Source organism: Pipistrellus hanaki, assembly GCF_964339955.1.
Source record: "Pipistrellus hanaki genome assembly, chromosome: 1".
NCBI classification, from domain to species: domain Eukaryota; kingdom Metazoa; phylum Chordata; class Mammalia; order Chiroptera; family Vespertilionidae; genus Pipistrellus; species Pipistrellus hanaki.
The window spans coordinates 179,824,437-179,848,508 of record NC_140503.1 but is presented as its reverse complement, the minus strand read 5'-3'; the positions used below and the strand labels follow the sequence as shown (position 1 = coordinate 179,848,508).

Here is a 24,072-nt window from a genome sequence, read left to right as displayed (position 1 = left end):
TAAACTGGATTCTGATATTCTAAGCTCTTCACCTAATGAATATTAAATTCTTAAGGCAGATTGGTTTTGAAAATCACTGGTTTACTGTTTTTACTTTGACATTTATTTAGTGTTTATTTACTATTTTACATCTTAAGTTGAACTACCTTTTTGCTTTATCCTTGTCATCTTCTTCCACCAACCCATCAAAAATACTACCATCATCTCTAAAAGAAAAAAGAAAGTGGATAGAAAAAATAAGAGCACAGTCATTAAGCAACAGCAACACTAAAATGAATGTGAATCAAATCAGTTACTAGTTAAAGGACTGCACAAATTTAAACTCCATAACTACTAACCTGTTTCCTTATAAATATTAGAAAATTAAAATATAGCCATTTTATTACATTTTTAAAACTTTATTACAAATGTGAATTTTAAAACTACACACTCAGCTGTACTGCACACAATATACTACACCAGAATTTAATTTAACAGGAATTAAAATATTTTGTAACCAGTGAAAACTTATAGAAACTTAATGTATTTGCCATTATAAAAAAGGATTCACTTGGAACTATTTTTAATTATAATAGCATAGTTACAAAACATATTTTCTGAGATATTTACTTTATAAATCATAAATAACTCACAATATTTAGCATAATAACTTAAACAACTGCTTTAAGATATCTAGCACAATATCCAGCATCATAGCACAAGATCTAGCATAAATTTTCACTTATTACTGATTCATTTGACAAATATTTATTAACGTTCATAAGCCAGGCTCTCTTCTGAATATGGTTACAGAGCAGTTAACCAGATGTATAGGTCACTGCTCTCTTACAGCCTATTTTCTAGCAGAAAGAAAAAAATCAACACAAAAAATGTACGGCAAGTTTTCTGTTTGTTTTTTAAAAATGAATGATGTTTTAGTGACTTCGTGGTTACTTTAGCCTGAAGGGTTTAGGAAGGATTTGTTGAGATGGGGAACATTTGAGCTGAGATCTAAGTAAGAAGAAAAAGTTGGTTATGGGAAGATCTAGGTGAAGAATATTCTAACATGAAATCAAGAATATTGGTGCATAACCTAAGGAGCAATATTAAACAGTTTCAGGTGATTTATGAACTTTTACAACAATTCATTATTCACTCCTTTAACCAGACCTTACTGTGGCCTATGAAGGTCTGTAAAATGTCTGTCAGATGCACTATTGAAATCATCTGCAAATTTTTCATCATAGAAGTCCATGTATGGACTTTTGGGGTTCCATACATGCAGTGAAATTTCTGAAAAATTCTATATACATATGCATTTTATTGAAAGGAGAGTCTGTAACTTTCATCATGTTCAGACAGATAATGAACTAATATTAAGAACCCTGCTTTAAGTCTGCACACTCAGATTTCATCCCTAGATGTGTTATTATCTAGAACAGAAATTGGCAATCATTCAGAAGTAAAATCCCCAAATCACATTTAATCTCTCACAAGCAGGGAAGAAACATCCTTTCTGGGGAAACAACGAACAGATCCCACCTGAAAGTACGGCATAGCCCAAATCTATAGCAATGGTGTACACAGCCCTCTCTAAGGAAACTCCTTGCTCTTAGGTGTAAGTTTTGGGAGCGTATGCATCCTCACTGTTTATCTCATAGAAAAGGGAAGGGAAAAGGGCTGACCCCAAATGTCAAAAGTCACATATTAAGCCTCACACAGTACACTGTAATAAAAGCACAGGAACTTTAGTGTCAGACAGACCAACACAGGTCATTATTCCTGCTCATCACTTACTATGTGACTTTAAAGACATTATTTAATCTCTCTAACCTACAGTTTCCTCACTGGTAAAATCTCATGAAATAATTGTGAATTTAATAAAATATAAAAAGTATTCTGCACATTAGCTAGTTTGTCAAAGAGAAGTAGTTTTAAAAAGGTTAACGTACTTCATCTAATTTAAGTACCATTCATTATTTATCAATATTTTTGTGCCACTAAGAAAAAAAATGCTACCAATTAAACTATGATAAGTCAATTGTAAGATGAATTCCAATATCAAAAAGATATTAAAATGTTAAAAAATATATTAAAATCAAAGAAACAAGGAAGTTTATCCTTTTCCCAAGAGTAAGATATAAAGATTATAATTTCAACTAATGCAATCCTAATTATAGTTACCTTTTATCAGTCACAAATGCTAAAATGCTTAATGGAATGGAGTTAGCACCAATAAATAAGGCAAAAAACACACAAGAGTTATCTTTATAGAGAGAGATGATTCCAGAAGATACCATGGAAGCATTTGCAATTGTCACAATTTCTTTCAGAGCAGCTCAACCAAATACTCAGATACTTAAAACTATAGCTCAAAGACATAAACCATACACACCTGACTTTGGCTCTTACTATTGCAGTATGCTCCCATTCAGAAATTAAATGTAACGATAATTATGTTTAAGCAAAAAATTTGTATCGGGTTTGATATAGACCATTACTCTAATAGTAAGTTTTAAAATAGCTTTATATAATTCAAAATAAAAGTCTCTAACAACATACCTGTCAATAATCGAGCTCATTTTACTACAGCTTACGGTAAACAACATAACATATCACGTTTTCGTCTTGTGGTAGACATTTGTACTTCTCCTTGGGTGAAAAAAAACACACAATCATCAGTTTTCTAAAAATCTTATTCTATAAACATAGTAATATTGAAAAACATTATATGTTATTATAGAGACTTCCAAATATTTTTGTTTGTACTAAAGGCTAGAACATTTTAAAGCAAATAACTTTAGCTGGGGCACATTTCAGGCCTTTTTTCCTTCTAAAAAAAAAAGGTCTACAGGAAAAAAAATGAGGTTCACAATTCATTTTCTTTCTACTATAAAATAATCAAAATTTAAGAGTTATACTTAATACTCAGTATGTATTTTAGACTAGTTACTACAAATAGGCTGAAATAACACCATCTAATCAACAATAAACATTTGATGCAAGCTTATTTTTGGTTACACATTATGGTAAGCTTTGGGAATACAAGGATGAAACACGGAGTCCCTATAGGCAAAAATTTGGAATTGAACAGGGAGTTATATACCTAAATAATTATAATAAAAGGAATAATGATGGTACAGAGGAAGGAGTGAGAGGAACAATAAGTTTGCCAAGTAGGCTACATTGTTGTTACTGAAAATATGGTCCTGAAACCATCAGCATCAGCTATACCTGTAAGTTTGTTACAAGACAGAATCTTGGGCCCACCCAAGTCCTTCTAAATCAGAATGATATTTTAACAAAGTCGCCATGATATTTCTATCATCATTTAAGTTTGAGAAATAACAGACTAGAGGGCAGTAAGAGGTAACAGCTGAAATGAAATTTGCAAAGGGATAGGTAGTATCGTATTTGAGGCACTTAAAATGGCAAGTATTTTATTTAGAGAAAAATCTAGCCTTGTTACAACTTACAGTTTCAATCACTACATATAAAGGGAGAACAGGACTGGTAGTGGTGAGAGCAAGTAGAGAACAGCCTTATTATAAAGTTTTACACCCACATTGAAGAAATTAAAATTCACTGCTTTAAAACAGAATCACAAGACTAAATTTGTCTCTCTACATTCTATACATTTTTTCTAAAGTGTAAGGAAGGCTTAATCCATATAAGATACTTTGTCCTATAGTTATAAGTTAATGATAAAAAAAAAACCCACCTTAATACTAATAATAAGTATACTAACAGTTTTGAGACATGAAAAAATTCTACTTTAACTATATTTTTATTAAAAATTTAGGAAGTAGTGTAAATTAATCTCTAACTCTAACTAAACCAGAGAAGATTAAAGGTATTCTAAGAACATGGATTCTAAAATATTTTGTCATTTTCAAATGTTCACTCATGAGAGAAGAGAATAACCCTTGATAAATGATGCTACATTGCCAGTGTGGTTACAGCTGCAGAAATGAGACTGAAGGGCTAAGACTTCTTTAATAAAAAAATAAAATAAAAAAATAAAAGTGATCCCCCGTAAAACTAAAAAGTACTAGCACCAAAAAAAAACACACACAACTGATTTTATTTTTTTATTTATTTTTATTTTAAATATATTTTATTGATTTTGTACAGAGAGGAAGGGAGAGATATAGAGAGTTAGAAACATCGATGAGAGAGAGTCATCGATCAGCTGCCTCTTGCACACCCCCTACTGGGAATATGCCCGCAACCAAGGTACATGCCCTTGACCGGAATCGAACCCGGGACCCTTCAGTCCCCAAGCCGACGCTCTATCCATTGAGCCAAACCGGTCTCAGCAACACACAACTGATTTTAAATGTTTAGATGAACATCAACAGATGGAACACAGGAATCACAGAATGTTAGAGAGTTAGGAGAGACTTCAAAAGATCACTTAAGTACAACCCTCTTGTCCAAAAGACATATTTATCATCATGGTAGTAACAGAGAATGGTTCTATCACTAGAACAAAAAGAACCATTCCAAAGTAAGAGCCAATTTAGGTGAATTAAAAAGGAATAGTTTCAGTTTAAAGTTAAAAAACCAGATCTGAGCCTTATGTGGCACTGAATATATGTTAGTTTAATTATCAAAAGGTAAGATAGGACAAACTAGAAAATAAAAAAAGGACTCTAAGAATTAGGGTTTACATTAGGAAGGGCCATGCTGACTATAAGAAGAAAGAATACGAAATGGTTTAGAAGATACAAACCAAAGCTACATTAGTTTACTATTGTTGACAATATTCTTTCGAATATTACTTGCTGTCTAGCTAATTGAACAGCATAAAGACTGTATGTCTAACACTGTAGTGAAGATCTTTTCCATCCAATTGACAGACATGCTGTATTTAACGGAAAAGTTGGGGGGAGAATGAAATAGGCTTAAGCACTTTGGAGCAATGTTAGAAGATTCCTCTTGACTTCTTTAAATGGTGTCAAACGAATTTTAAGAAAACAAAGTAGTAATAGGGGAACAGAGCAGAAATGGGGGACACTGACACATCCCAGGGCTAAATCCTTCTCAATCAATGTACACTTCCTAGATAATTTCATCCAGACATATGATTCTAAGTATCTCTTTATCCTAATAATTCCCAAATCCACAGTCCTAGTCCAAATTCTCAACTTAAGAGTCATATATTCAACTACCTTTTTTATATTACTACAGATTGTACAGATGGCTAAAATATCATACAGCAAAACAGAACACAACTTTCTTCTGCAAATCTACCCCTATCTCATTTTCTTCTCCAAACTAAACTCATGTTCTTTTCCCCCTTGCTATACCGTAGCCACATTTGCTCCTTCTGTTCCTCAGGCATTCCATGCTCTCTTTTTTTCTTTCTTTATTGATTAAGGTATTACATAAGTGTCCTTATCCACCCCCACTCCCCACACCCCACTCATGCCCTCACCCCCCTTGTGTCTGTGTTCATTGGTTAGGCTTATATGCATGCATACAAGTCCTTTGGTTGATCTCTTCCCCTTACTCCCACCCCTCCCTACTTTACCTCTGAGGTTTGAACATCTGATCAATGATTTTCTGTCTCTGGATCTGTTTTTGTTCATCAGTTTATGTTGTTCATTATATTCCACAAATGAGTGAGATCATTTGATATTTATCTTTCTCTGACTGACTGATTTCACTTTGCATAATGCTCTCCAATTCCATCGATGCTGCTGCAAATGGTAGGAGTTCCTTCCTTTTTACAGCAGCATAATATTCCATTGTGTAGATGTACTATAGTTTTCTAATCCACTCATCTGCTGATGGGCACTTAAGCTGTTTCCAAATATTACCTATTGTAAATTGTGCTGCTATGAACACAGGGGTGCACATATCCTTTCTGATTGGTATTCCTAGTTTCTTGGGATATATTCCTAGAAGTGGGATCACTGGGTCAAATGGGAGTTTCATTTTTAGGTTTTTGAGGAAACTCCATACTGTTCTCCACAGTGGCTGCACCAGTCTGCATTCCCACCAGCAGTGCACAAGGGTTCCTTTTTCTCCGCATCCTGGCCAGCACTTGTAGTTTGTTGATTTGTTGATGATAGCCATTCTGACAGGTGTGAGATGGTACCTTAATGTCACTTTGATTTGCATCTCTTGGATGATTAGTAACTTTGAGTATGTTTTCATGTGCCTCTTCGCCTTCCTTATATCTTCTTTTGAAAAGTATCTATTTAGGTCTGTTGCCCATTTTTTGATTGGGTTGTTTATCTTCCTTTTGTTAAGTTGTATGAATTCCCTGTAAATGTTGGAGATTAAACCCTTAATATTGGGTTGGAGATAACATTGGCAAATATGTTCTCTTATGCAGTGAGCTTTCTTGTTGTTTTGTTGATGGTTTCTTTTGCTGTGCACAAGCTTTTTATTTTAATGTAGTCCCTTTTATTTTTTCTTTAGTTCCCATTGCCCTAGGAGTTGTATCAGTGAAGATATTGCTTTGGCATATGTCTGAGATTTTGCTGCCTATGATTCCTCTAAGATTTTTATGATTTCCCATCTTACATTTGTCCTCTATTCATTTTGAGTTTATTTTTGTGTATGGTGTAAGTTGGTGGTCTAGTTTCATTTTTTTGCATATATCTATCCAATTTTCCTAACACCATTTATTGAAGAGACTGTCTTGACTCCACTGTATGCTCTTGCTTCCTTTGTCAAATATTAATTGAGCATAGTACTTTGGGTTCTCTATTCTATTCCATTGATCTATATGTCTATTCTTGTGCCAGTACCAGGCAGTTTTGAGTGGCTTTGTAATACAGTTTAATGGTATTGAGATCCCTCCTACTTTGTTCTTTCTCAGGATTGCTGCAGCTATTCGGAGTCTTTTTTTATTCCCAATTATCATTTTTGTTTCACTGCCTCCTCCTATAACTGCCCAAGGAAGGGGATTGCTCTCAAATCTTCACGTTTGGCACAGTCTTGCCATTCAGATCACAACTGAAACATTTTTCTTCATTGAGGGCTTCTCTAACTACATAATGAAAGCAGTCACTAGTCTCTATTATCCATTTTAATTCTCTGCACAGAACTACAATTTTTTTAAATTTACTATTTGTCCCCCTTCCTTTTAGAATGCAATCCTCCTGAGAGCAGGAATAATTTTTGCCTTGATCATCACAGTATACAAATAGTATCTGAACATAGCTGGCACAATAAATGTTATAGGATAAATTAATACAACAGGAAAAAATTTTAAGTAAAACTTAAATAATTCTTCAAATTATTGTGTCAAGATAGCTTATGGATTTTGAAATATACTTTACTGGAAAGTTTATTCCAAAATGCATTCTAAGATACAATCATATCATTACCTTTTGTATTTTGGGGGATCTTTTGAACTGATTCTTCAGAAAACTATAGGTTCAATGTATTCTTCAATATGGCTGACCATCAGTCTCAAAATTCTGTTTAAACAAGAAAAAAGTAATTATTAGATTTATTCAACTTTTAAAATTTTGAAATATAATAGAATTTGGAACTTCGTTACAAAATATACATAACAAATGCTAAACTCTATAAACTTGATCTAAAAAGAAATAATTTAAAAATAAAAATAAATTAAAACAATCACTTTAAATTTTAGTGCAGAAGTCAAATGACAAAAGTATAATAATAACTATAAAAATGTTATGGATACACTATATAATTTGTGACACTGATGCCAATGTATGGGGGGTGGAGAAAAGAGAGTAGAATTATTGAAGTTATCAGTTTAAAAGAGATTGTTAAAATTATAAGATGTTTTATATAAGACCATGGTAAACACACGCACTCGCGCGCGCACACACACACACACACAGACAGTCAATAACACATAAAAGAAAACAATGAAAGAGAAAAAAATGACAAAAGCTACTAGACACAAAAATAATGAACAAAATGGCAACAGTGAGTTCTTCTCTATCTGTAATTACTTTATATGCAAAGGAACTAATGTTACCAATCAAAAGACATATGAGTGCAGCTGCCCTGGTCAGTGTTGTATAGTGCACAGATCATCATCCAGTGCACCGAATGGTCATGGGTTTCATTCCAGGTCAGGGCACATACCCTGGTTTCAGGTTCCATCCTTAGTAGGGGGATGAGGCAACCGACCAATGTTTCTCTCTCTTTCTCTTCCTCTCCCTTCCTCTCTCTCTAAAATCAATGAAAAATATAACCTCGGTTGAGGATTGAGAGAGAGAGAGAGAGAGAGAGAAAGAGAGAGAGAGAGGAAAAAATAACACACAAAAAAACAACATCCATTTCTATACTATCTACAAGAGACTCAACTTTAGATTTCAGGATCCACAGAGGCTGAAAGTTAAAGATTGGAAAGAGGATAGTCCAAGTAAATGGTAACTAAGAAAGCAGGAGTGGCCATACTTATATAAGACAAAATAGACTTTAAGACAGAAACTGGGAGGGAAGGTAGGTGAGAGATAATCAACCAAAGATCTTGTCTGTATACATGCATAACCCATGCACACAGACAGTAGGGTACTGAGGCCTGGGGCGGGCTGGAGGGGATCAATGGGGGGAAAGGGACATATGTAATACTTTCAACAATAAATAATTATTTTTAAAATTTTTTAAAGTAAATTATTTGTTAAAAAACTATCACAAGAAACAAAAATAAAGCATTATATATTAATAAAGGCTCAATTTGTCTGGAATGTATAATTATAATAATAAAAGCACAATATGCTAATTAGACTGGAGGTCCTTCCAGACACCTCTCTGGAAGATCTTCCAGATGAAACCGGAGCTGCGAGGGAAGCCAGGTTCCCGGGTGCCTGCTGGAGGCTGGAGGGAAGCCCGGTCCCGGGTGCCAGAGGGAAGCTGGTGCCGGCAGCCGAGGGAAGAAAGGCCTATTCTTGCACAAATTTCGTGCATCGAGCCTCTAGTAAATATATATAAACCCCACATCAGAGCACCTAATATTTGATACAAACATTGACAAACTGAATAAAGAAAGAGAGTAACACAATCATAGATTTTAATACCCCAGTTTCAATAATGGCTAGAACATCCAGATAGGAGATCAATAAGGAAACAGATGGCTTGAACACTGTAGACCACATGAACTTAACAGACATATACAGAATATCCCACGCCATAGCAGAATATATTCTTCTCCAATACACATAAAACATTCTCCAGGATAGATCACATATTAGGTCACAAAACAAGTCATGACAAATTTAAAAAGCTTGAAATCATATTAAATATCTTTTTCTGACAACGATAGAATAAAACTAGGAATCAACAATATAAGGAAAACTGGAAAATGCACATATGTGTAGAAATTGAAAAGCACCCCTTGAACAACCAATGGGTCAAAGAACAAATCAAAAGGGAAATTAGAGAATATCTTGAGACAGAAACATAATATATCAAAACTTACAGAATGAAGCAAAGGCAGTACTAAGAGGGAAGTTTATAGTGGTGGTAAACACATTAAAAAAAGAAGACCTCAAAAAAAGCCCTAACTTTATACCTTGAAAAACTAAAAAAGAACTAAACCCAAAGTTAGAAGAAACTAAAAAATATTAAAGAAGAAACAAACAAAATAAAGACTAGAAAAGCAACAGAAAAAAGATGTTAGGGAAAAAAAAACAACAAAAAGAGGAAACATTATAACTGATACCACAGAAATACAAAAATATCATAGACTATTATGAACAATTATCAATAGATGCTAACAAATTCAATAACCAAGAGGAAATAAATTCTAAAACATGTAACTACCAAGACTAAATTATGAAGAAACAGGAAATCTGAACATACCTTTAAGTAATAAGAATATTTATTCAGTAATAAAAGCCTCCCAACAAAGTAAAGCCAGAACCAAACAGGTTTACTGGTGAATTCTACCAAACATTCCAAAAACTATTTAATTATCATCAATCCTTCTCAAACGCTTCCAAAAATTGAGGAGGGAATATATCCAAACTCATTTTATAAAGCCAACATTACCTGATACCAAAGCTAGACAGACTCCACCAAGTAAAGAAAACTATAGGCCAGTATCTCTGATGAATACAGATGCAAAAATTCTCAACAAAATATTAAACCGAATTCAACAACACATTACAAGGATCATACACCACGATCAAGTGAGATTTGTTCTTGGGATGCAAGGATGGCTCAATATACAAATATCGGTAAAACTGTAAAAAAATAAAGATAAATTTTAAAAATCAATTAACAAAAAAAGGATAAAATCACGATTATCTCAATGCAGAAAAAGCATGTGACAGAACTGAACACCCTTTCATGAGAAAAACACTATACAAATTAAGAACAGAAGTTCTCAAGATAAGAAAGTCTATATATGAAAAATCTACAGCTAAGATCATGCTCAAAAATGAAAAATTGAAAGCTTTTTCTTTAAAATGAGGAACAAGGCAAGGAACTTAACAGACATATACAGAATATATGTATATTCTCACCACTTCTATTCAACACAGTACTGAAAATCCTAGCTAGAGTAATTAGGCAAAAAATAAAAGACATCCAAATCAGAAAATCTCGGTCTCAAATAGTCAAAATAGTCTTGAGAAAGAGAAATAGAGGCCTCACACTTTTTTACTTGAAAAAATTACAAATCCACAGTAATCAAAACAGTATGGTACTGGCATAAAGGCAGATATATAGATCAATGAACAGAATAGAGAACCCAGAAATAACCCCATGTATATAGCTCTATATATAAAAAGCCAAGCAACCGAAACACAGAATGACCAGTTGCTATGGCACGCACTACGGCAGCCAACCGGCCCGATCAGAGCCCCGATCATCCCCCCCACCCCCCAAACAGCCCGTGGCCCCTCCCCCCAGCTGGCCCCACTCCAGATCGGCTCCCCCACCCCAATTGGGGGTGGCGCCGGCCAGCCAACCACCCGCATCCCCTCCCCCTTGCTGGCTCAGACTCAATCAGCTCCCACCAGAGCAGGCCGGCCAGACCCCATATGCACGAATTTGTGCACCTAGCCTCTAGTAATCAAATACTTGGATGCTTAGACTACATAAGAGAAAAAATAGTCTCTTCAATAAATGGTGCTAGGAAAACAGAATATTCATGCAAATAAATAAAACTGGACCCTTATCTTATATCGTATCTTAATACTACACTCATATATACAAAATCAAATCAAAATGGATTAAAGACTTATATGTAAGACCTAAACCTATAAAACTCTTAGAAAAGAAAACATAGGAGAAAAGTTTCAGGTCACTGGATTTGACAACAATTTATTGAATATGACATAAAAAGGAAATATAAGCAAAACTGACAAATGGGACTATAGAAAACTGGAAAACTTTTGCACAGCAAAGGAAATCAACAAAATGAAAAAGCAATTTAATGAATGGCAGAAAATATCTGATAAGGGTCATTTATCTGATAAGGAATTATATCCAAAATATACTAGGAACTCCTACAACTCAGCAGAAAAATCATTTAACCCAATTTAAAAAATGGGCAAAGGACTTAAACAGCCATTTCTCTTAGGGAGATACACAAATGGTCCACAGGGATGCAAAAAGATGCTCAACATCACTAATCAAAACTACAATGAGATCTGCACATCTGTTAGGATGGCCATTATAAAAACAAAAAATCAAAGATTAACAAGTACTGGCAATGATATGAGAAATTAGAACACTGTCCACTGCTGGTGGAACTGTAAAATGATGTGGCCACTATAAAAAATAAGATAAAGGTTTCTCAAAAAATTAAAAATAGAAATACCATATGATCCAGAAATCCCACTTCTAGGCATTTATTCAAAAGAACTCAGAATAGAACCTAAATAGATCGTTGTACTCCCATGTTCAGTCTAGCATATTCACAATAGCCAAGAGGTGGAAACAACCTAAAATTCCGCCCATGGATTAAATGATATATACATACAATGGACTATATGCAGCCTTTAAAAATGAGATCCTGTCCTATGTGACAACATGGTGAACATTGAGAACACTAGCTAAGTGAAATAAGTTACAGAAGGACAAAAATACATAATTCCATTTACATGAGGTATCTAAAGTAGTTGAATTCACAGAATCAAAAAGTAGAATGATGGCTACCAGGGCCTTGGTGGTGAGGGAAAGATAGGGAGTGGCTATTCAATAGATATAAAGCTTCCGCTATAGGTGTATTTTTTCCTCTGACTTCTTTCAGGATTATTTTTCATCTTTGGTTTTCTATAGTTTGAAAATGACAACCCTAAGTGTCATTTGCGGCGGGGAGGAGGGGCATTTATCAGTTTGGTGAACTCTGAGCTTTCTGGATCTGTGGTTTAGTGTCTGTATAAATTTGGATAAATCCTCAATCATTATTGTTTCAAATATTTCTTCTGCTTCTTTCTCTAACTTCTTCTGGTATTCCCATTACATGTATGTTACACCTTTTGTATCTGTCCTATCCTTGGATATTCTGTATTTTTCAGTCTTTGTTCTCTTTGCTTTTCAGTTTTTGAGGATTCCACTGAGATATCCTCTAGCTCAGAGATTCTTTCCTCAGCTGTGTCCAGTTTACTAGTAAGCCCATCAAAGTAATTCTTCATTTCTGTTAGTTTTTATCTCTAATATTCCTTTTGGTTCTTTCTTACGATTTCCATCTCTCTGCTTACAATAGCCATGTGTCTTGCATGCTGTCTATTTTACCCATTAGAGTCCTCAGCATACTAATCATAGTGTTTTAAATTCCTGGTCTGATAATTCCAACATCCTTACCATGTTTGGTTCCGATGCTTGCTCTATCTCTTCAAATTGTGTTCTTTGCCTTTTGATATGGCTTGGACATGATGTACTTGATAAAAGGAATTGCTATAATAGGCCTTTAGTAAAATAGGGGTGAGATGCAGGGAGAAGGGAAGCACTGTAAAGTTCTATCATTAGGTCCAATCTTTTACTGCACCTGTGCCTCTGGACTATGAACTTCATAAGAGTTTAATATCCCAGCTTCTTATCTCAGTTTTTTCCCCTCCTTCCTTAGAAGGGATAGGATGGTGAGACTGGGCTAGAGTTGGGTATTTCCTTTTCCCACATGCAGACTAAAGGGGCTGGAAATTTCCCTTCCTCCAGGTCATTTAGGCTCTAATAATACCCAAGCAGTTTAGACTCTAGTTTAGTTCCCTCTGAGTGCAGGCCTTGTTAAAAAGAACAGTCTTGTGGCATATTTCAAAAATGTTCTTCTTTCCTCCCTCTGCTGGAAGCAAGCGTGGACTTTTCTCTAATATTTAATGTGGGAATCTGGCCAAGTTCCAGGAAGCAAATCTAGAATATTTGCAGGCCCTTTTATGACCAGGTCCCCCTGGAGTCTTTAACTGTTAAAGTTGTCCATAAGCTTCCAGCAATTTGTTAATTTTAGTTCAGGTTTCCTACCCAGCACAGTTCCTTAAGGTGATTTCAACCAGTGAGTCTGTTCTGGGAAGCTGTTCCTCCTTATATTTGTCTGTCTGACTCTCCACTCTTGGAGGCAGTGGTTTGCTTTGTGTCTTTCCCTCTCCTATGGATTTAAGAAGAGTTGATTTATAGGCACTTAATAATTTGAAGAAATTAGTTAACAAAAAAGGTTTCTAGGGCCTTTCTTATAATAGACCATGATAAAGACTAATGAATGACATGATATATCTGCACAGGGACTGCCATAGTATTTATTATTTATATTTGCTAGATTTCCTATTAATTAGTCCTCAATAGTTTCAAACATACCATTTCTTATAATGAAGAAAGCACTCAGGAAATCTGATAAAATAAAACTTTAATCAAATGATGACTTTAAGAATTCTAACAAACGTTCATGAATTACTTTCATTGATGTCTCTGTGTCAGATAATACAGAAAAGGTCATGACCCAATAGAGAATGATGACCCTATTTACAGAATGTTTAAGGAACTGACTATTCAGATTATAGGGGCTTCCCATTTTGTTTCTTCCCTCACCTCCCTACTGTGTGTGTGTGTGTGTGTGTGTGTGTGTGTGTGTGTGTGTGTCTAATTTAGTTTTCAGCTTCAACTCTGAGAAGGAAAATTAGGGCGAATTTTACTAAATTAAAATTTTTGGTGTGAAAAGAACTTCAGAAGCCTGTCAATTTCAATTAGCAATATTCTTTCACTAACAAAAGTTTGTTGAGATATGTAAAACCTTGAAAGTAGTTATGTCTTCTGACCCAGTAATTTCACTTTGAGAAATAAAGAAAATAATCAGAAATGCATCCAAAGTTTTATAGTCATTGCATTCTTATTTAAAATAGTAAACCTAGAAAAAAATTTAACCATCCAATTGCAGTAACAGCAGCATCAAAATATATCAAACATAAATCTAAATATGCCAAAAGTAACAACTGTGGTTATTCCTAAGTAATTGTTTGCTTATGAATTTTTAAAAAACTTTTTTAAACTTTTTAAAAACTTTAAAAAATTTTTCTTGAATATTTTCTAAAGTTCCTTCCATAAACATGCATTATTTTTATAATCAGAAAACCTTAATTGCTGTCTTTTTTTCTTCCTTTTCTTTTAATTGTTTAATAAAAGAGCACTGGCACCCTAGCTGATTTGGCTCAGTGGATAGAGCGTTAGCCTGCTGATCAAAAGGTCTCAGGTTCGATTCCAGTCAAGGGCAGATGCCCGGGTTTCGGCATTGATCCCCAGGAGGCAGCCAATCAATGATTCTCTCTCATCATTGTTGCTTCTATCTCTACTCCCTTCCTCTCTGAAATCAGTAAAAATACATATTTTTTAAAAAGCACTGGCTATACATAAGGAACATCAAGTACATGCTTATCTATTCTACAAAATGAAAACTGAATAACAATGTAACACACTCCCATTATAAAACATGAGTAAGAGATTTTTTTTCCCTTAAACTAATATAGCATTCACATAACTTAAAGAAACTTTAAATTTCACTTAATAATTTTTAAATTATTATTAAAATGGTTAACTCTGGAATCTGGGTTTTTATAAAATGGAAACCACAACTAATCTTTTTCTAACCTAATAACCTGTTGACCCACTGACCTACTTTCTAATTTAGGTTAAATCTGGTATCACAGTTATTTCTGGGACTGATAGATCTATTAGCATTAATTAAAAGCAGTGCTAAATTTAATTGAGTAATATAATACAAAACCTAATCAACAATCATTAACTATATTTATCACCATTTATAAAAAATTCTAATTTGCTTCCGCAGATTATTAAGTATTTGTAGTATAACTAAAAATATAAATATTTCTAAGAACATTTTAACTTGTGAAGACCTAAATACATTTAAAATTAATTGTTAAATATATGAGTATAGATGAAGTTAAACAGTAATTCTCAATTCAATACTAAATGAGAACATTAGCCTACCTCTACAGTGGATGTAAAATATTAGCATGATGAAAATCATTCTTGACTCCATAGTAATTTTTCAGACCAACTTAAATTAAAAATTGACAGAACAAGAAACACAATCCATAGCAAAGTCTCATGGAATAGCCGAAACCAGTTTGGCTCAGTGGTAGAGCTTCGGTCTGCGGACTGAAAGGTCCCAGGTTCGATTCCGGTCAGGGGCATGTACATTGGTTGTGGGCACATCCCCAGTAGGGGGTGTGCAAGAGGCAGCTGGTCGATGTTTCTCTCTCATCTACGTTTCTAGCTCTCTATCTCTCTCCTTTCCTCTCTGTAAAAAATAAAATATATTAAAAAAAAAAAAAAAGTCTCATGGAATAAAGTCTCATAAAGAAGGCTCTGGCTCAAGACAAACACATCAAATGATACCACAACTGTAGCCTGTCAAATGTCAGATGCAAGGTAAAATTTTGAAGCCTCATTTTATAAACAAAAACTGAAAAATTGATACAGTTCTCTTAGTGGCATATAAGACTATTACAATTATTCAACTAATGTATTTCTTCAAATATCTGAGCTCCCAATTCTTGTAACAGACTGATATGGTCCACCAAAACACATGAACATCTCATTCCTTTTTCAGAGATGAGACTGAGGCTTGAGCCTATCCCCAGCCTCAAATGAGCCCTACAGAAGGTTCGGGGAGAGCCACGCCTGAGAGTCAGAGTGAACTTCACAATGAACCTGGTGTCATTACCCTGAATCTATACCACCACAAACTACATCCTGAACCAGGCCTCTATGCTAATATCAGCAGGAAGAAAGGAAGGAACCTCTGATAGAATAATGGCCCCACTAAAAGGACCACGCCCTAATCCCTGAAACCTGGGAATATGTTACTTTATGAGGCAAAACAGGATCTGCAAATGTGACTTAAGGTTAAAAATCTTGAGGAAATTATCTTGGATTGTCTGGATCAGCAGTTGCCAACAGGTGGTCCCCAGACCACTGGTGGTCTGTGAGGTCCGAAAGATTGGTGACTGCTGGTCTGGGTGGTCCAAAGTAATCACACAGTCTTTAAAAATAGAAGGCCTTTCCTGGGAGATATATGAGACAGAAGGAGGGTTGGAAAGATGCAATGTTGCTGGTTTTGAAAGTGAAAGACAGTGGCCACAGCCCAGGGTCTTTAAGCACCAGACCCTCAAAGATTGAAAACACAAGGAAACAGATTCTCTCCTGAAGTCTCCAATAAGAAATGCAGCCCTGGTAACACCTTGATTTTACCCCAGTGAGACCCATGCATAACTTGGGCTGTAGGACAGTAAGCTAATACATCTGTACTGTTTGTGATAACTGGAATGGCAGCAACAGATATTTAATACAGCTCCAAAATCTCTGGCAAATCTTGATTAAATCTGCCTTTTCCAAATCCTCTGTCTTGATATTTATAATAAAATGCCTAGAAAACTATCAAGACCAATCCCATTATGCCCTACTTTCCTTTTATATCAGTCACCAGGAGGGCCCCAAGACTTCCAGGTCATTCCTCATCACCTGGACTCTTATATACTCTGTATATCCCTAAATTGGTCCATTTCCCCTTCCTTTCTAGATTTCCAAAATCCTTTAACTGTGCCCTTTAGAACTCACAGTAGGTCATTAGCAAAATACACTATTTCTTCAATAGTATTGCTATACACTCTCTTCACCTTTCTTGCACCAATGGAAATCTCACTTTCCTCTACTTCTGCTCTAGTTCTATCCTTTCAAATGATGGCTTTTTCTCTCTCTGCTATGTCCCATATGAGTAAGCCCTGGTGGTAAGATAGACTTCTTTATTCCTCATTATCACTTCTAAGTTATTTTTTCTCCCCTCCCTAAAATGTCCAGCTTTGACTCTCATGTCTCCAGACTTATTAGCTATCATCATCTCCTTGTGCATAAATACCAGAACAAGCCCTTTTATTCCCCAAAGGCTGTTATTCTCTCCAATATCTTTTTTATCATTGTTTTTGCATTGTAATCCTATATAATAAAGAGGTAATATGCAAATCAACCATCACTCCAATACACAAGATGGCCGCCCCTTGTGGTCAAAGATGGATGTGCTCATTGGACACAAGATGGCCACCACAAGATGGCTGACAGGGGAGGGCAGTTGTGGGCAATCAGGCCAGCAAGGGAGGGCAGTTGGGGGTGGGGGAACCAGGCTGGCAGGGGAGGGCAGTTGGGGGGGACCAGGCCTATAGGAGAGGACAGTTAGGGTCAACCAGGCTGGTAGGGAAGAGTAGTTAAGGGTGACCAGGCCGATAGAGGAGAGCAGTTAGGGCAGGGGTCTTCAAACTACGGCCCGCGGGCCACATGCAGCCCCCAGGGGAGTCTGATCCTGCCCGCCAGGTTTTTTGGGCAGTGAGCGCAGCCAAGGTGTTACAGTAGGAATTAGTAGTTCATATAGTCCGGCCCTCCAGCTCTCTGAGGGACCGTGATCTGGCCCCCACTTTAAAAAGTTTGAAGACCCCTGAGTTAGGGGCAATTGGGTTGGCAGGAGAGCAGTTGGGCATTGACCAGGCTGGTAGCGGAGTGGTTAGAGGCAATCAGGCATGCTGGTAGGCGAGCAGTTAGGAGGAAGCAGTCCTGGATTGTGAGAGGGATCCTAGATTGGAGCCGGTGCAGGCTGAGCTGAGGGGGGGGGGGGGGGGGGGCACGCACACACACACACACACACACACACACACACACATACCCGTGCATGAATTTTGTGCACTGAGCCTCTAGTATCTACATAAATGATCCTCCCAACATCTTGACCAATCAGTTCCTTGTTCTCTTCTCCACCAGCAATCCTGTGCTCCATCCTATATCCTATTCATTCCCCTGGAGTTACTCTAGAACTCAGTATTACCAATAATCACAAACACCTCTCCATCAGTTTCAAGCACCTTTCCTCATACAAGCTAATATAACATGTAATCAGCTTGATTCAAAACCACAAAAATAAAACAAGATGTTTTTTTTTAAAACTGGCAATATAGCTCTAATTTCTTTATGTTCGTGTCTTTTGTTAAGCAAGTGTTTTAAAAAAAATATTTTTATTGATTTCAGAGAGAGAGGAAAGGAAGAGAGAGAAACATCAACAATGAGAATCACTAATTGGCTTCCTCCTGCAAGCCCCATACTGGGGATTGAACCAGAAACCCTGGCATGTGCCCTGATAGGAACCTGAACTGTGACCTACTGGTTTATAGACTGATGCTCAACCACTGAGCAACACCAGCCAGGCAGGACTTTTTTTTCTTTTTTCTTTTTTCTTATTAACCTGTCCTAGCCTTCTAATCTTTGCAGGGCCCTCACAGTTTCTCATCCCATAAAAGGCACAAAGGAGCAAGGTAAGTTGATCTAATATGGTCAGCGAATAATATCAGATAGTAACAGTCTCTGTTGGTCAGGTTGCTCATCACATTTAATCAGAGATGCTTAATTCTTTTCCATGTTTTTCTAAATGCTACTCATCCTTTTTGCCATAGTGTTTATAATGCAGACTAGAGGACTGGTGCATGAAATTCGTGCATGGGAGAGTGTGTGTATCCCTCAGCCTGGCCTGCACCCTCTCACAGTCTGGGAGCCTTCGGGGGGGATTGTCTGATAGCTTAGGCCTAACTCCCCATAGTCGGCAGTTGGAATCCTTAGTGCTGGTAGGGAGGCAGGAGAGGCTCCCGCCACCATTACTATACTCGCCAGCAGTGCGTGCAGCTTCTGGCTGAGTGGCGCTCCCCCTGTGGGAGCACACTGACCACCATGGGGCAGCTTCTGCATTGAGCATCTGTTCCCCCCCCCCCCGTGGTCAATACTTGTCATAGCAACTCCCCCCCCCCCCATTGAGTCAATTTGCATATTAGCCTTTTATTATTTAGGATTATAATTGATCTTCTCAGGAAATCACATTGTCATTCATATCAGGATTCAATTAATCAATATGTAAAATTCATACTGTTAGTGGAAAACTAAACAAAGACACTTTGTATTAGTTCCCAATAGCTGGTATAACAAATTACTACCAACTTAATGGAAAGAAACAACACAAATTAATTATTTCCCAGTTCTGGAGGTCAGAGTACAACACTGGTCTCACTGTGCTAAACTCAAGATGCTTATAGAGTTGCATTCCTTTCCGGAAACCTCAGCAAAAAATCTGTTTCCTTGCCTTTTCAAGCTTCTAGAGGTGCCCCTCCTCAATCTTCACAGCTAGCAGCAGGCCACGCTCTTCTCTGGCTGCCATCTCTTCTGTCTCCCACATACCTCATAAAGACCCTGTGATTACAATGGACCCACCCAGAGAATCCAAAATAATCTTCCCATTTTAAGGTCAGCTGATTAGCAACCTTAATTCCTATTTTCCATATAACATAAGAGTTACAGATTCTAGAAATTAGGACATAAACATCTTTGAATAGTCATTATCTGCCTACCATATACCATGACCCAAGAACTCTCCCTTTGATTAAGACAAAATAAAGTATCTTGTGGGGAAGATCAAAGAATAATTTGATCTATCAATAGATAAAAGAACATGCCACCATGCCAGTAAGCTTCTAACTTCTGAACTACTTTTTTTCCTTTCATATTTCTTCAAGGGAATTGAAAAATAACATGAATGATAATTCTAGAAACATGAGTTTAACTGCAACTGAAGTCTAAATTTATTGTTTTATGGCAGCAACAAGCTCTATGGATGTTTTACTGAATGGCAAAACATTTGTTTAATTTAATGTCCAAATGTCTATTACAGTATACTTCCCTTTGAACCACTATTTAATGTACTAGAGAATATACAAAAATGTTGTAACTTATGTTAAACAGATATCCAAACAAGATTAAATCATAGCCATTGTGCAGCAGTCTATTTTATTTTAATTTTATTGATTTTAGAGAGGAAGGGAGAGTGAGAGAAAGATAGAAACATCAATGATGAGAATCACTGATCAGCTGCCTCCTGCACATCCCCTACTGGGGATTGAGCCCACAACCCAGGCATGTGCCCTTGGCCAGAATCTGAACCCAGGACCTTTCAGTCTGCAGGCTGACACTCTATCCACTGAGCCAAACCAGCTAGGGTGAGCAGTCTATTTTAAAAAGACAAGTGTTTGTAAATTTCTGAGAAGGATCTCCAGAAAAAAGAAGGGGGAGGTGGTATGAATATGAAGTATTCATATTCACAGAATTTCATTAGTACTATAAATCTCCAGGGATCTGTTAAGAAATTTGATAATTAAGTAGTAGTATGAAAGCACTAGACTTAGGATAGCACATTAGATATCTAGTAATTTATAATTAATATGTATTAATAAAGTGATAATTTTTGATATTTTATATAACTTTGTTAATCAGACCACCAGATCCATATAAAGTACCATTAAAACATATCAATTTTTGAGTATTCCTCTCACTTTTGCAGTATAATCCCTTCATAAAATGACAGTTGGTCTGACCTATTTAATTTGGGTAAACTGCCAGGTTGCTTTTGTGCAGCCAAATAGGCCAAACAAGTTCCCGACCAACTGAAAACTAGTTCAATTAAGTTCAGATGCATCCTGAACCACAGATTATTCAGAAAACAACCGTATAGCATTTCCTCTTTAACAAAGTTATCATTTTATCTATGTTTATATTTAAGATAAATTTTATTTCCTTTAAAATTCTGCAATATATGATATATATATATCTATGCTATCCACTTCTACTTATCTCTCTATCCCTATTTATTTTCAAGTCGTTCAAATATTTGTGGTTATGTTTATCCCTTAATTGAGTATTATTTTTAACCCACTGACTGATGTGCTTGATCCTTACCTGAAATGACAACGTCTAGAAAAATGGCAGGCAAAAACCCTATCAGAATTGGTGGAGTAACAAGGGAATTGGGCTCAAATGGCACAGACACCTCTTCTTACAGCATGCAAGTATGCAGTAGTAATTTTGGATAAAAGAGGATGTGTAAATGGCACAAAAATTCACAGCCAGAAGGCCTATGGCTTCACAGGGCACAGCCTAGACTTTTAACAAGTATTATAGAACAGAAATATACCCTTGATACAGAAGACACAGGATTTAAGATTTCTACTGATTTATCTTCAAGTCTGCTACTAAGCCCATGCAGTAAATATGTATTTCATATACAACTGTATTTTTAAGTTCTGAAATTTTCATTTGATTCTTTTTCTAGTTTTCGTAGATCTTTTTTTAAAAAAATATATTTTATTGATTTTTTACAGAGAGAAAGAGAGAGGGATAGAGAGTTAGAAACATCCATGAGAGAGAATCATCAACCAGCTGGCTCTTGCACACCTTACTGCTGAGGATGTGCCCGCAATCAAGGTACATGCCCTTGACTGAAATCGAACCCTGGACCTTTCAGTCCGAAGGTCAATGCTCTATCCACTGAGCCAAACCGGTTTTGGCCACCATGTCAGTTTTGCACCAGTCACAGGTCCTGGCTGAGTCTTACCAACTCACCCCCCTCCCAAGATCCTGCTCAAACATCTCCCCTGAGCTCTCTCTGGCTTCCTGCTTTGTCAATCCATGAATCTGCGTGGACCGCCAGAGTGCATTTATTGCACTGCCCTTTATTTTTTTTTTTATTTTTTTTTATTAAATTATTATCTGTGTACATATTTCATGTCAAGAGTGTTCATTTTGCCGAAACCAGTTTGGCTCAATGGATAGAGCGTCGGCTTGGGAACTAAAGGGTCCTGGGTTCGATTCCGGTCAAGGGCATGTACCTTGGTCGCGGGCATATCCCCAGTAGGGGGTGTGCAAGAGGCAGCTGATCGATGACTCTCTCTCATCGATGTTTCTAACTCTCTATCTCTCTCCCTTCCTCTCTGTAAAAAATCAATAAAATATATATTTTTTTAAAAATTGAGAAAAAAAAAGTGTGTTCATTTTTATCTCACTGAACATGGATATAATAGCTGTTTTAAAATATTTTTCTGATGCCTGGCCACCATGGCTCAGTGGCTGAATGTCAACCTAAAAACCAGTAGGTCATGGTTCCATTCCTGGTCAAAAGATGTATAAGAAGTCTACACACAACATAACAAAATATTTCTGAGAGAAAAACGTTAAAGGCCTAAATATATCAAGTTATATACCATGATTAATGTATTGAAAGTCTCAATACTGAAAGATGTCAATATGCCCAAGTTGATCTATAGATTCAATATTAAGCTATTGTAGTTAATAATAATAACATAGTAAATAAAAATATTGAACAAGTTTAGTATAATATTAAGTAGGGTTTGGTTGTTTAAAATTTTTACTGAAATTTAAAGTACCAAAAGAACTAACACAATTTTGAAGAACATGGCAGAAAGTTTTAAAGCTACACTGATTAAGAGTATTGTACTGGCACAAGAACAGACCAATGGAACAGAGTAGAGTCCGAAAAGTGACCCACAAATTATTGTAGTCACCTGATTTACTATAAAAGGACTATTTTATTACATTAGGGGAAAAACAGTCTTTTCAATAAATAATGCTTGACCAAATGGATTTCTATATGGAAAATAAAATGTACCAGGAATCCTATCACATATCATGCATAAGCCTAAATATAAAAAGTTAAAACAATTAAGTTTATAGAAGAAAACACAGGAATATTTTCTTGGTTTGGGAATAGATAAAGATTTCATAAAACACACAAAAAACACTAACCATAAAAGAATACTTTGTTAAATGGCTTTTTTTAAATAAAGAAATTATATTAATCAAGACATGCTATTCTATTAAGAATGAAGAAATAGAAGAGTTTTAATACTTAATCCAACAACAAAAAAACTTCTAGTTTTCTTTGAGATTGGTATTTCTTGGATTAGTGGTTCACCTGGTCTCTTAAGATTGAAAAAAAAAAATAACACTATATAATCAACTTAGACAAATAAATCTGACCAATGATTTGATGACTATAAAGAATGAATCCAGAGAAAAATCAGTTTTCAACAAAATTCTCTCCTATAGTTAAGAAAATCACCCAATCCCAACAGGCAAACCTTAAAACAAAAAACAAAAAACAAAAAACCTAGAATCATTGTGATCGTGTTTAGAGAGTTATTGGACTACAACCAATTTTGTTCTTTCACTCAACAAACATTGATTGTGTGCCATCTATGTACCATCCCTATGACAGCTACAGGGGGAATCTACTGGTTAAAAAAAATAGGCAAAATACCTATCCGTAGGAATAATTCTTAACAGTTATTATTTTCCTCAATTTTGAAAACGAAGCAACTAGGATTCAGAGCGGTAAATGTTTCCAAAGTCACAAAACTATGAAGTGCTCTAGAGGGACAAGAAAGATAATACTAAAATCACAGTCTTTTGTCTCCTAATATAAAACTTAACCAGTCTCTATCACTGCAGAAGAGCTCCTTAAGATTATCCTCAAAGGCTATTCATAGACTCCAAAAGGGACGATGTACCTCCATCCCCAACACTGAGTGAGTCACCAAGTTTCCAAATATCTTAGTACTTTCACTTAAAAGTACCGTAATAGGAAATCTCCAAAAATTAGGAAAAAAGAAACTATATAAAAGGTATAAATAATCTTTTAAAAACTTAAGATATTATGGTACCATTAAAACCTGGTAAAAACTGAGAGTACTATACTAATTCTTTCTCTCTTTCTCTCTCTCCCTTCATTTTAGAAGTAACAGAAGAATAGATTTCTCTTTGTTT

General features: G+C 35.8%; 1 protein-coding gene across 8 annotated transcripts in view; it reads right to left on the bottom strand.

Moving 5' to 3' along the window:
• Positions 1-24,072, bottom strand: part of CLOCK (clock circadian regulator) — a 110,382-nt gene that overhangs the window by 64,317 nt on the left and 21,993 nt on the right. For all 8 annotated transcript variants that reach the window (XM_084899326.1, XM_084899330.1, XM_084899332.1 and 5 more), the window contains 3 exons: positions 7,326-7,418; positions 2,542-2,631; positions 147-206 (listed from right to left, as the gene is read on the bottom strand). In XM_084899326.1, coding sequence (XP_084755452.1) covers positions 147-206; positions 2,542-2,588 — 107 coding nt within the window. In that variant the 5' untranslated portion in view covers positions 2,589-2,631; positions 7,326-7,418. The remainder of the gene's footprint in view (positions 1-146; positions 207-2,541; positions 2,632-7,325; positions 7,419-24,072) is intronic.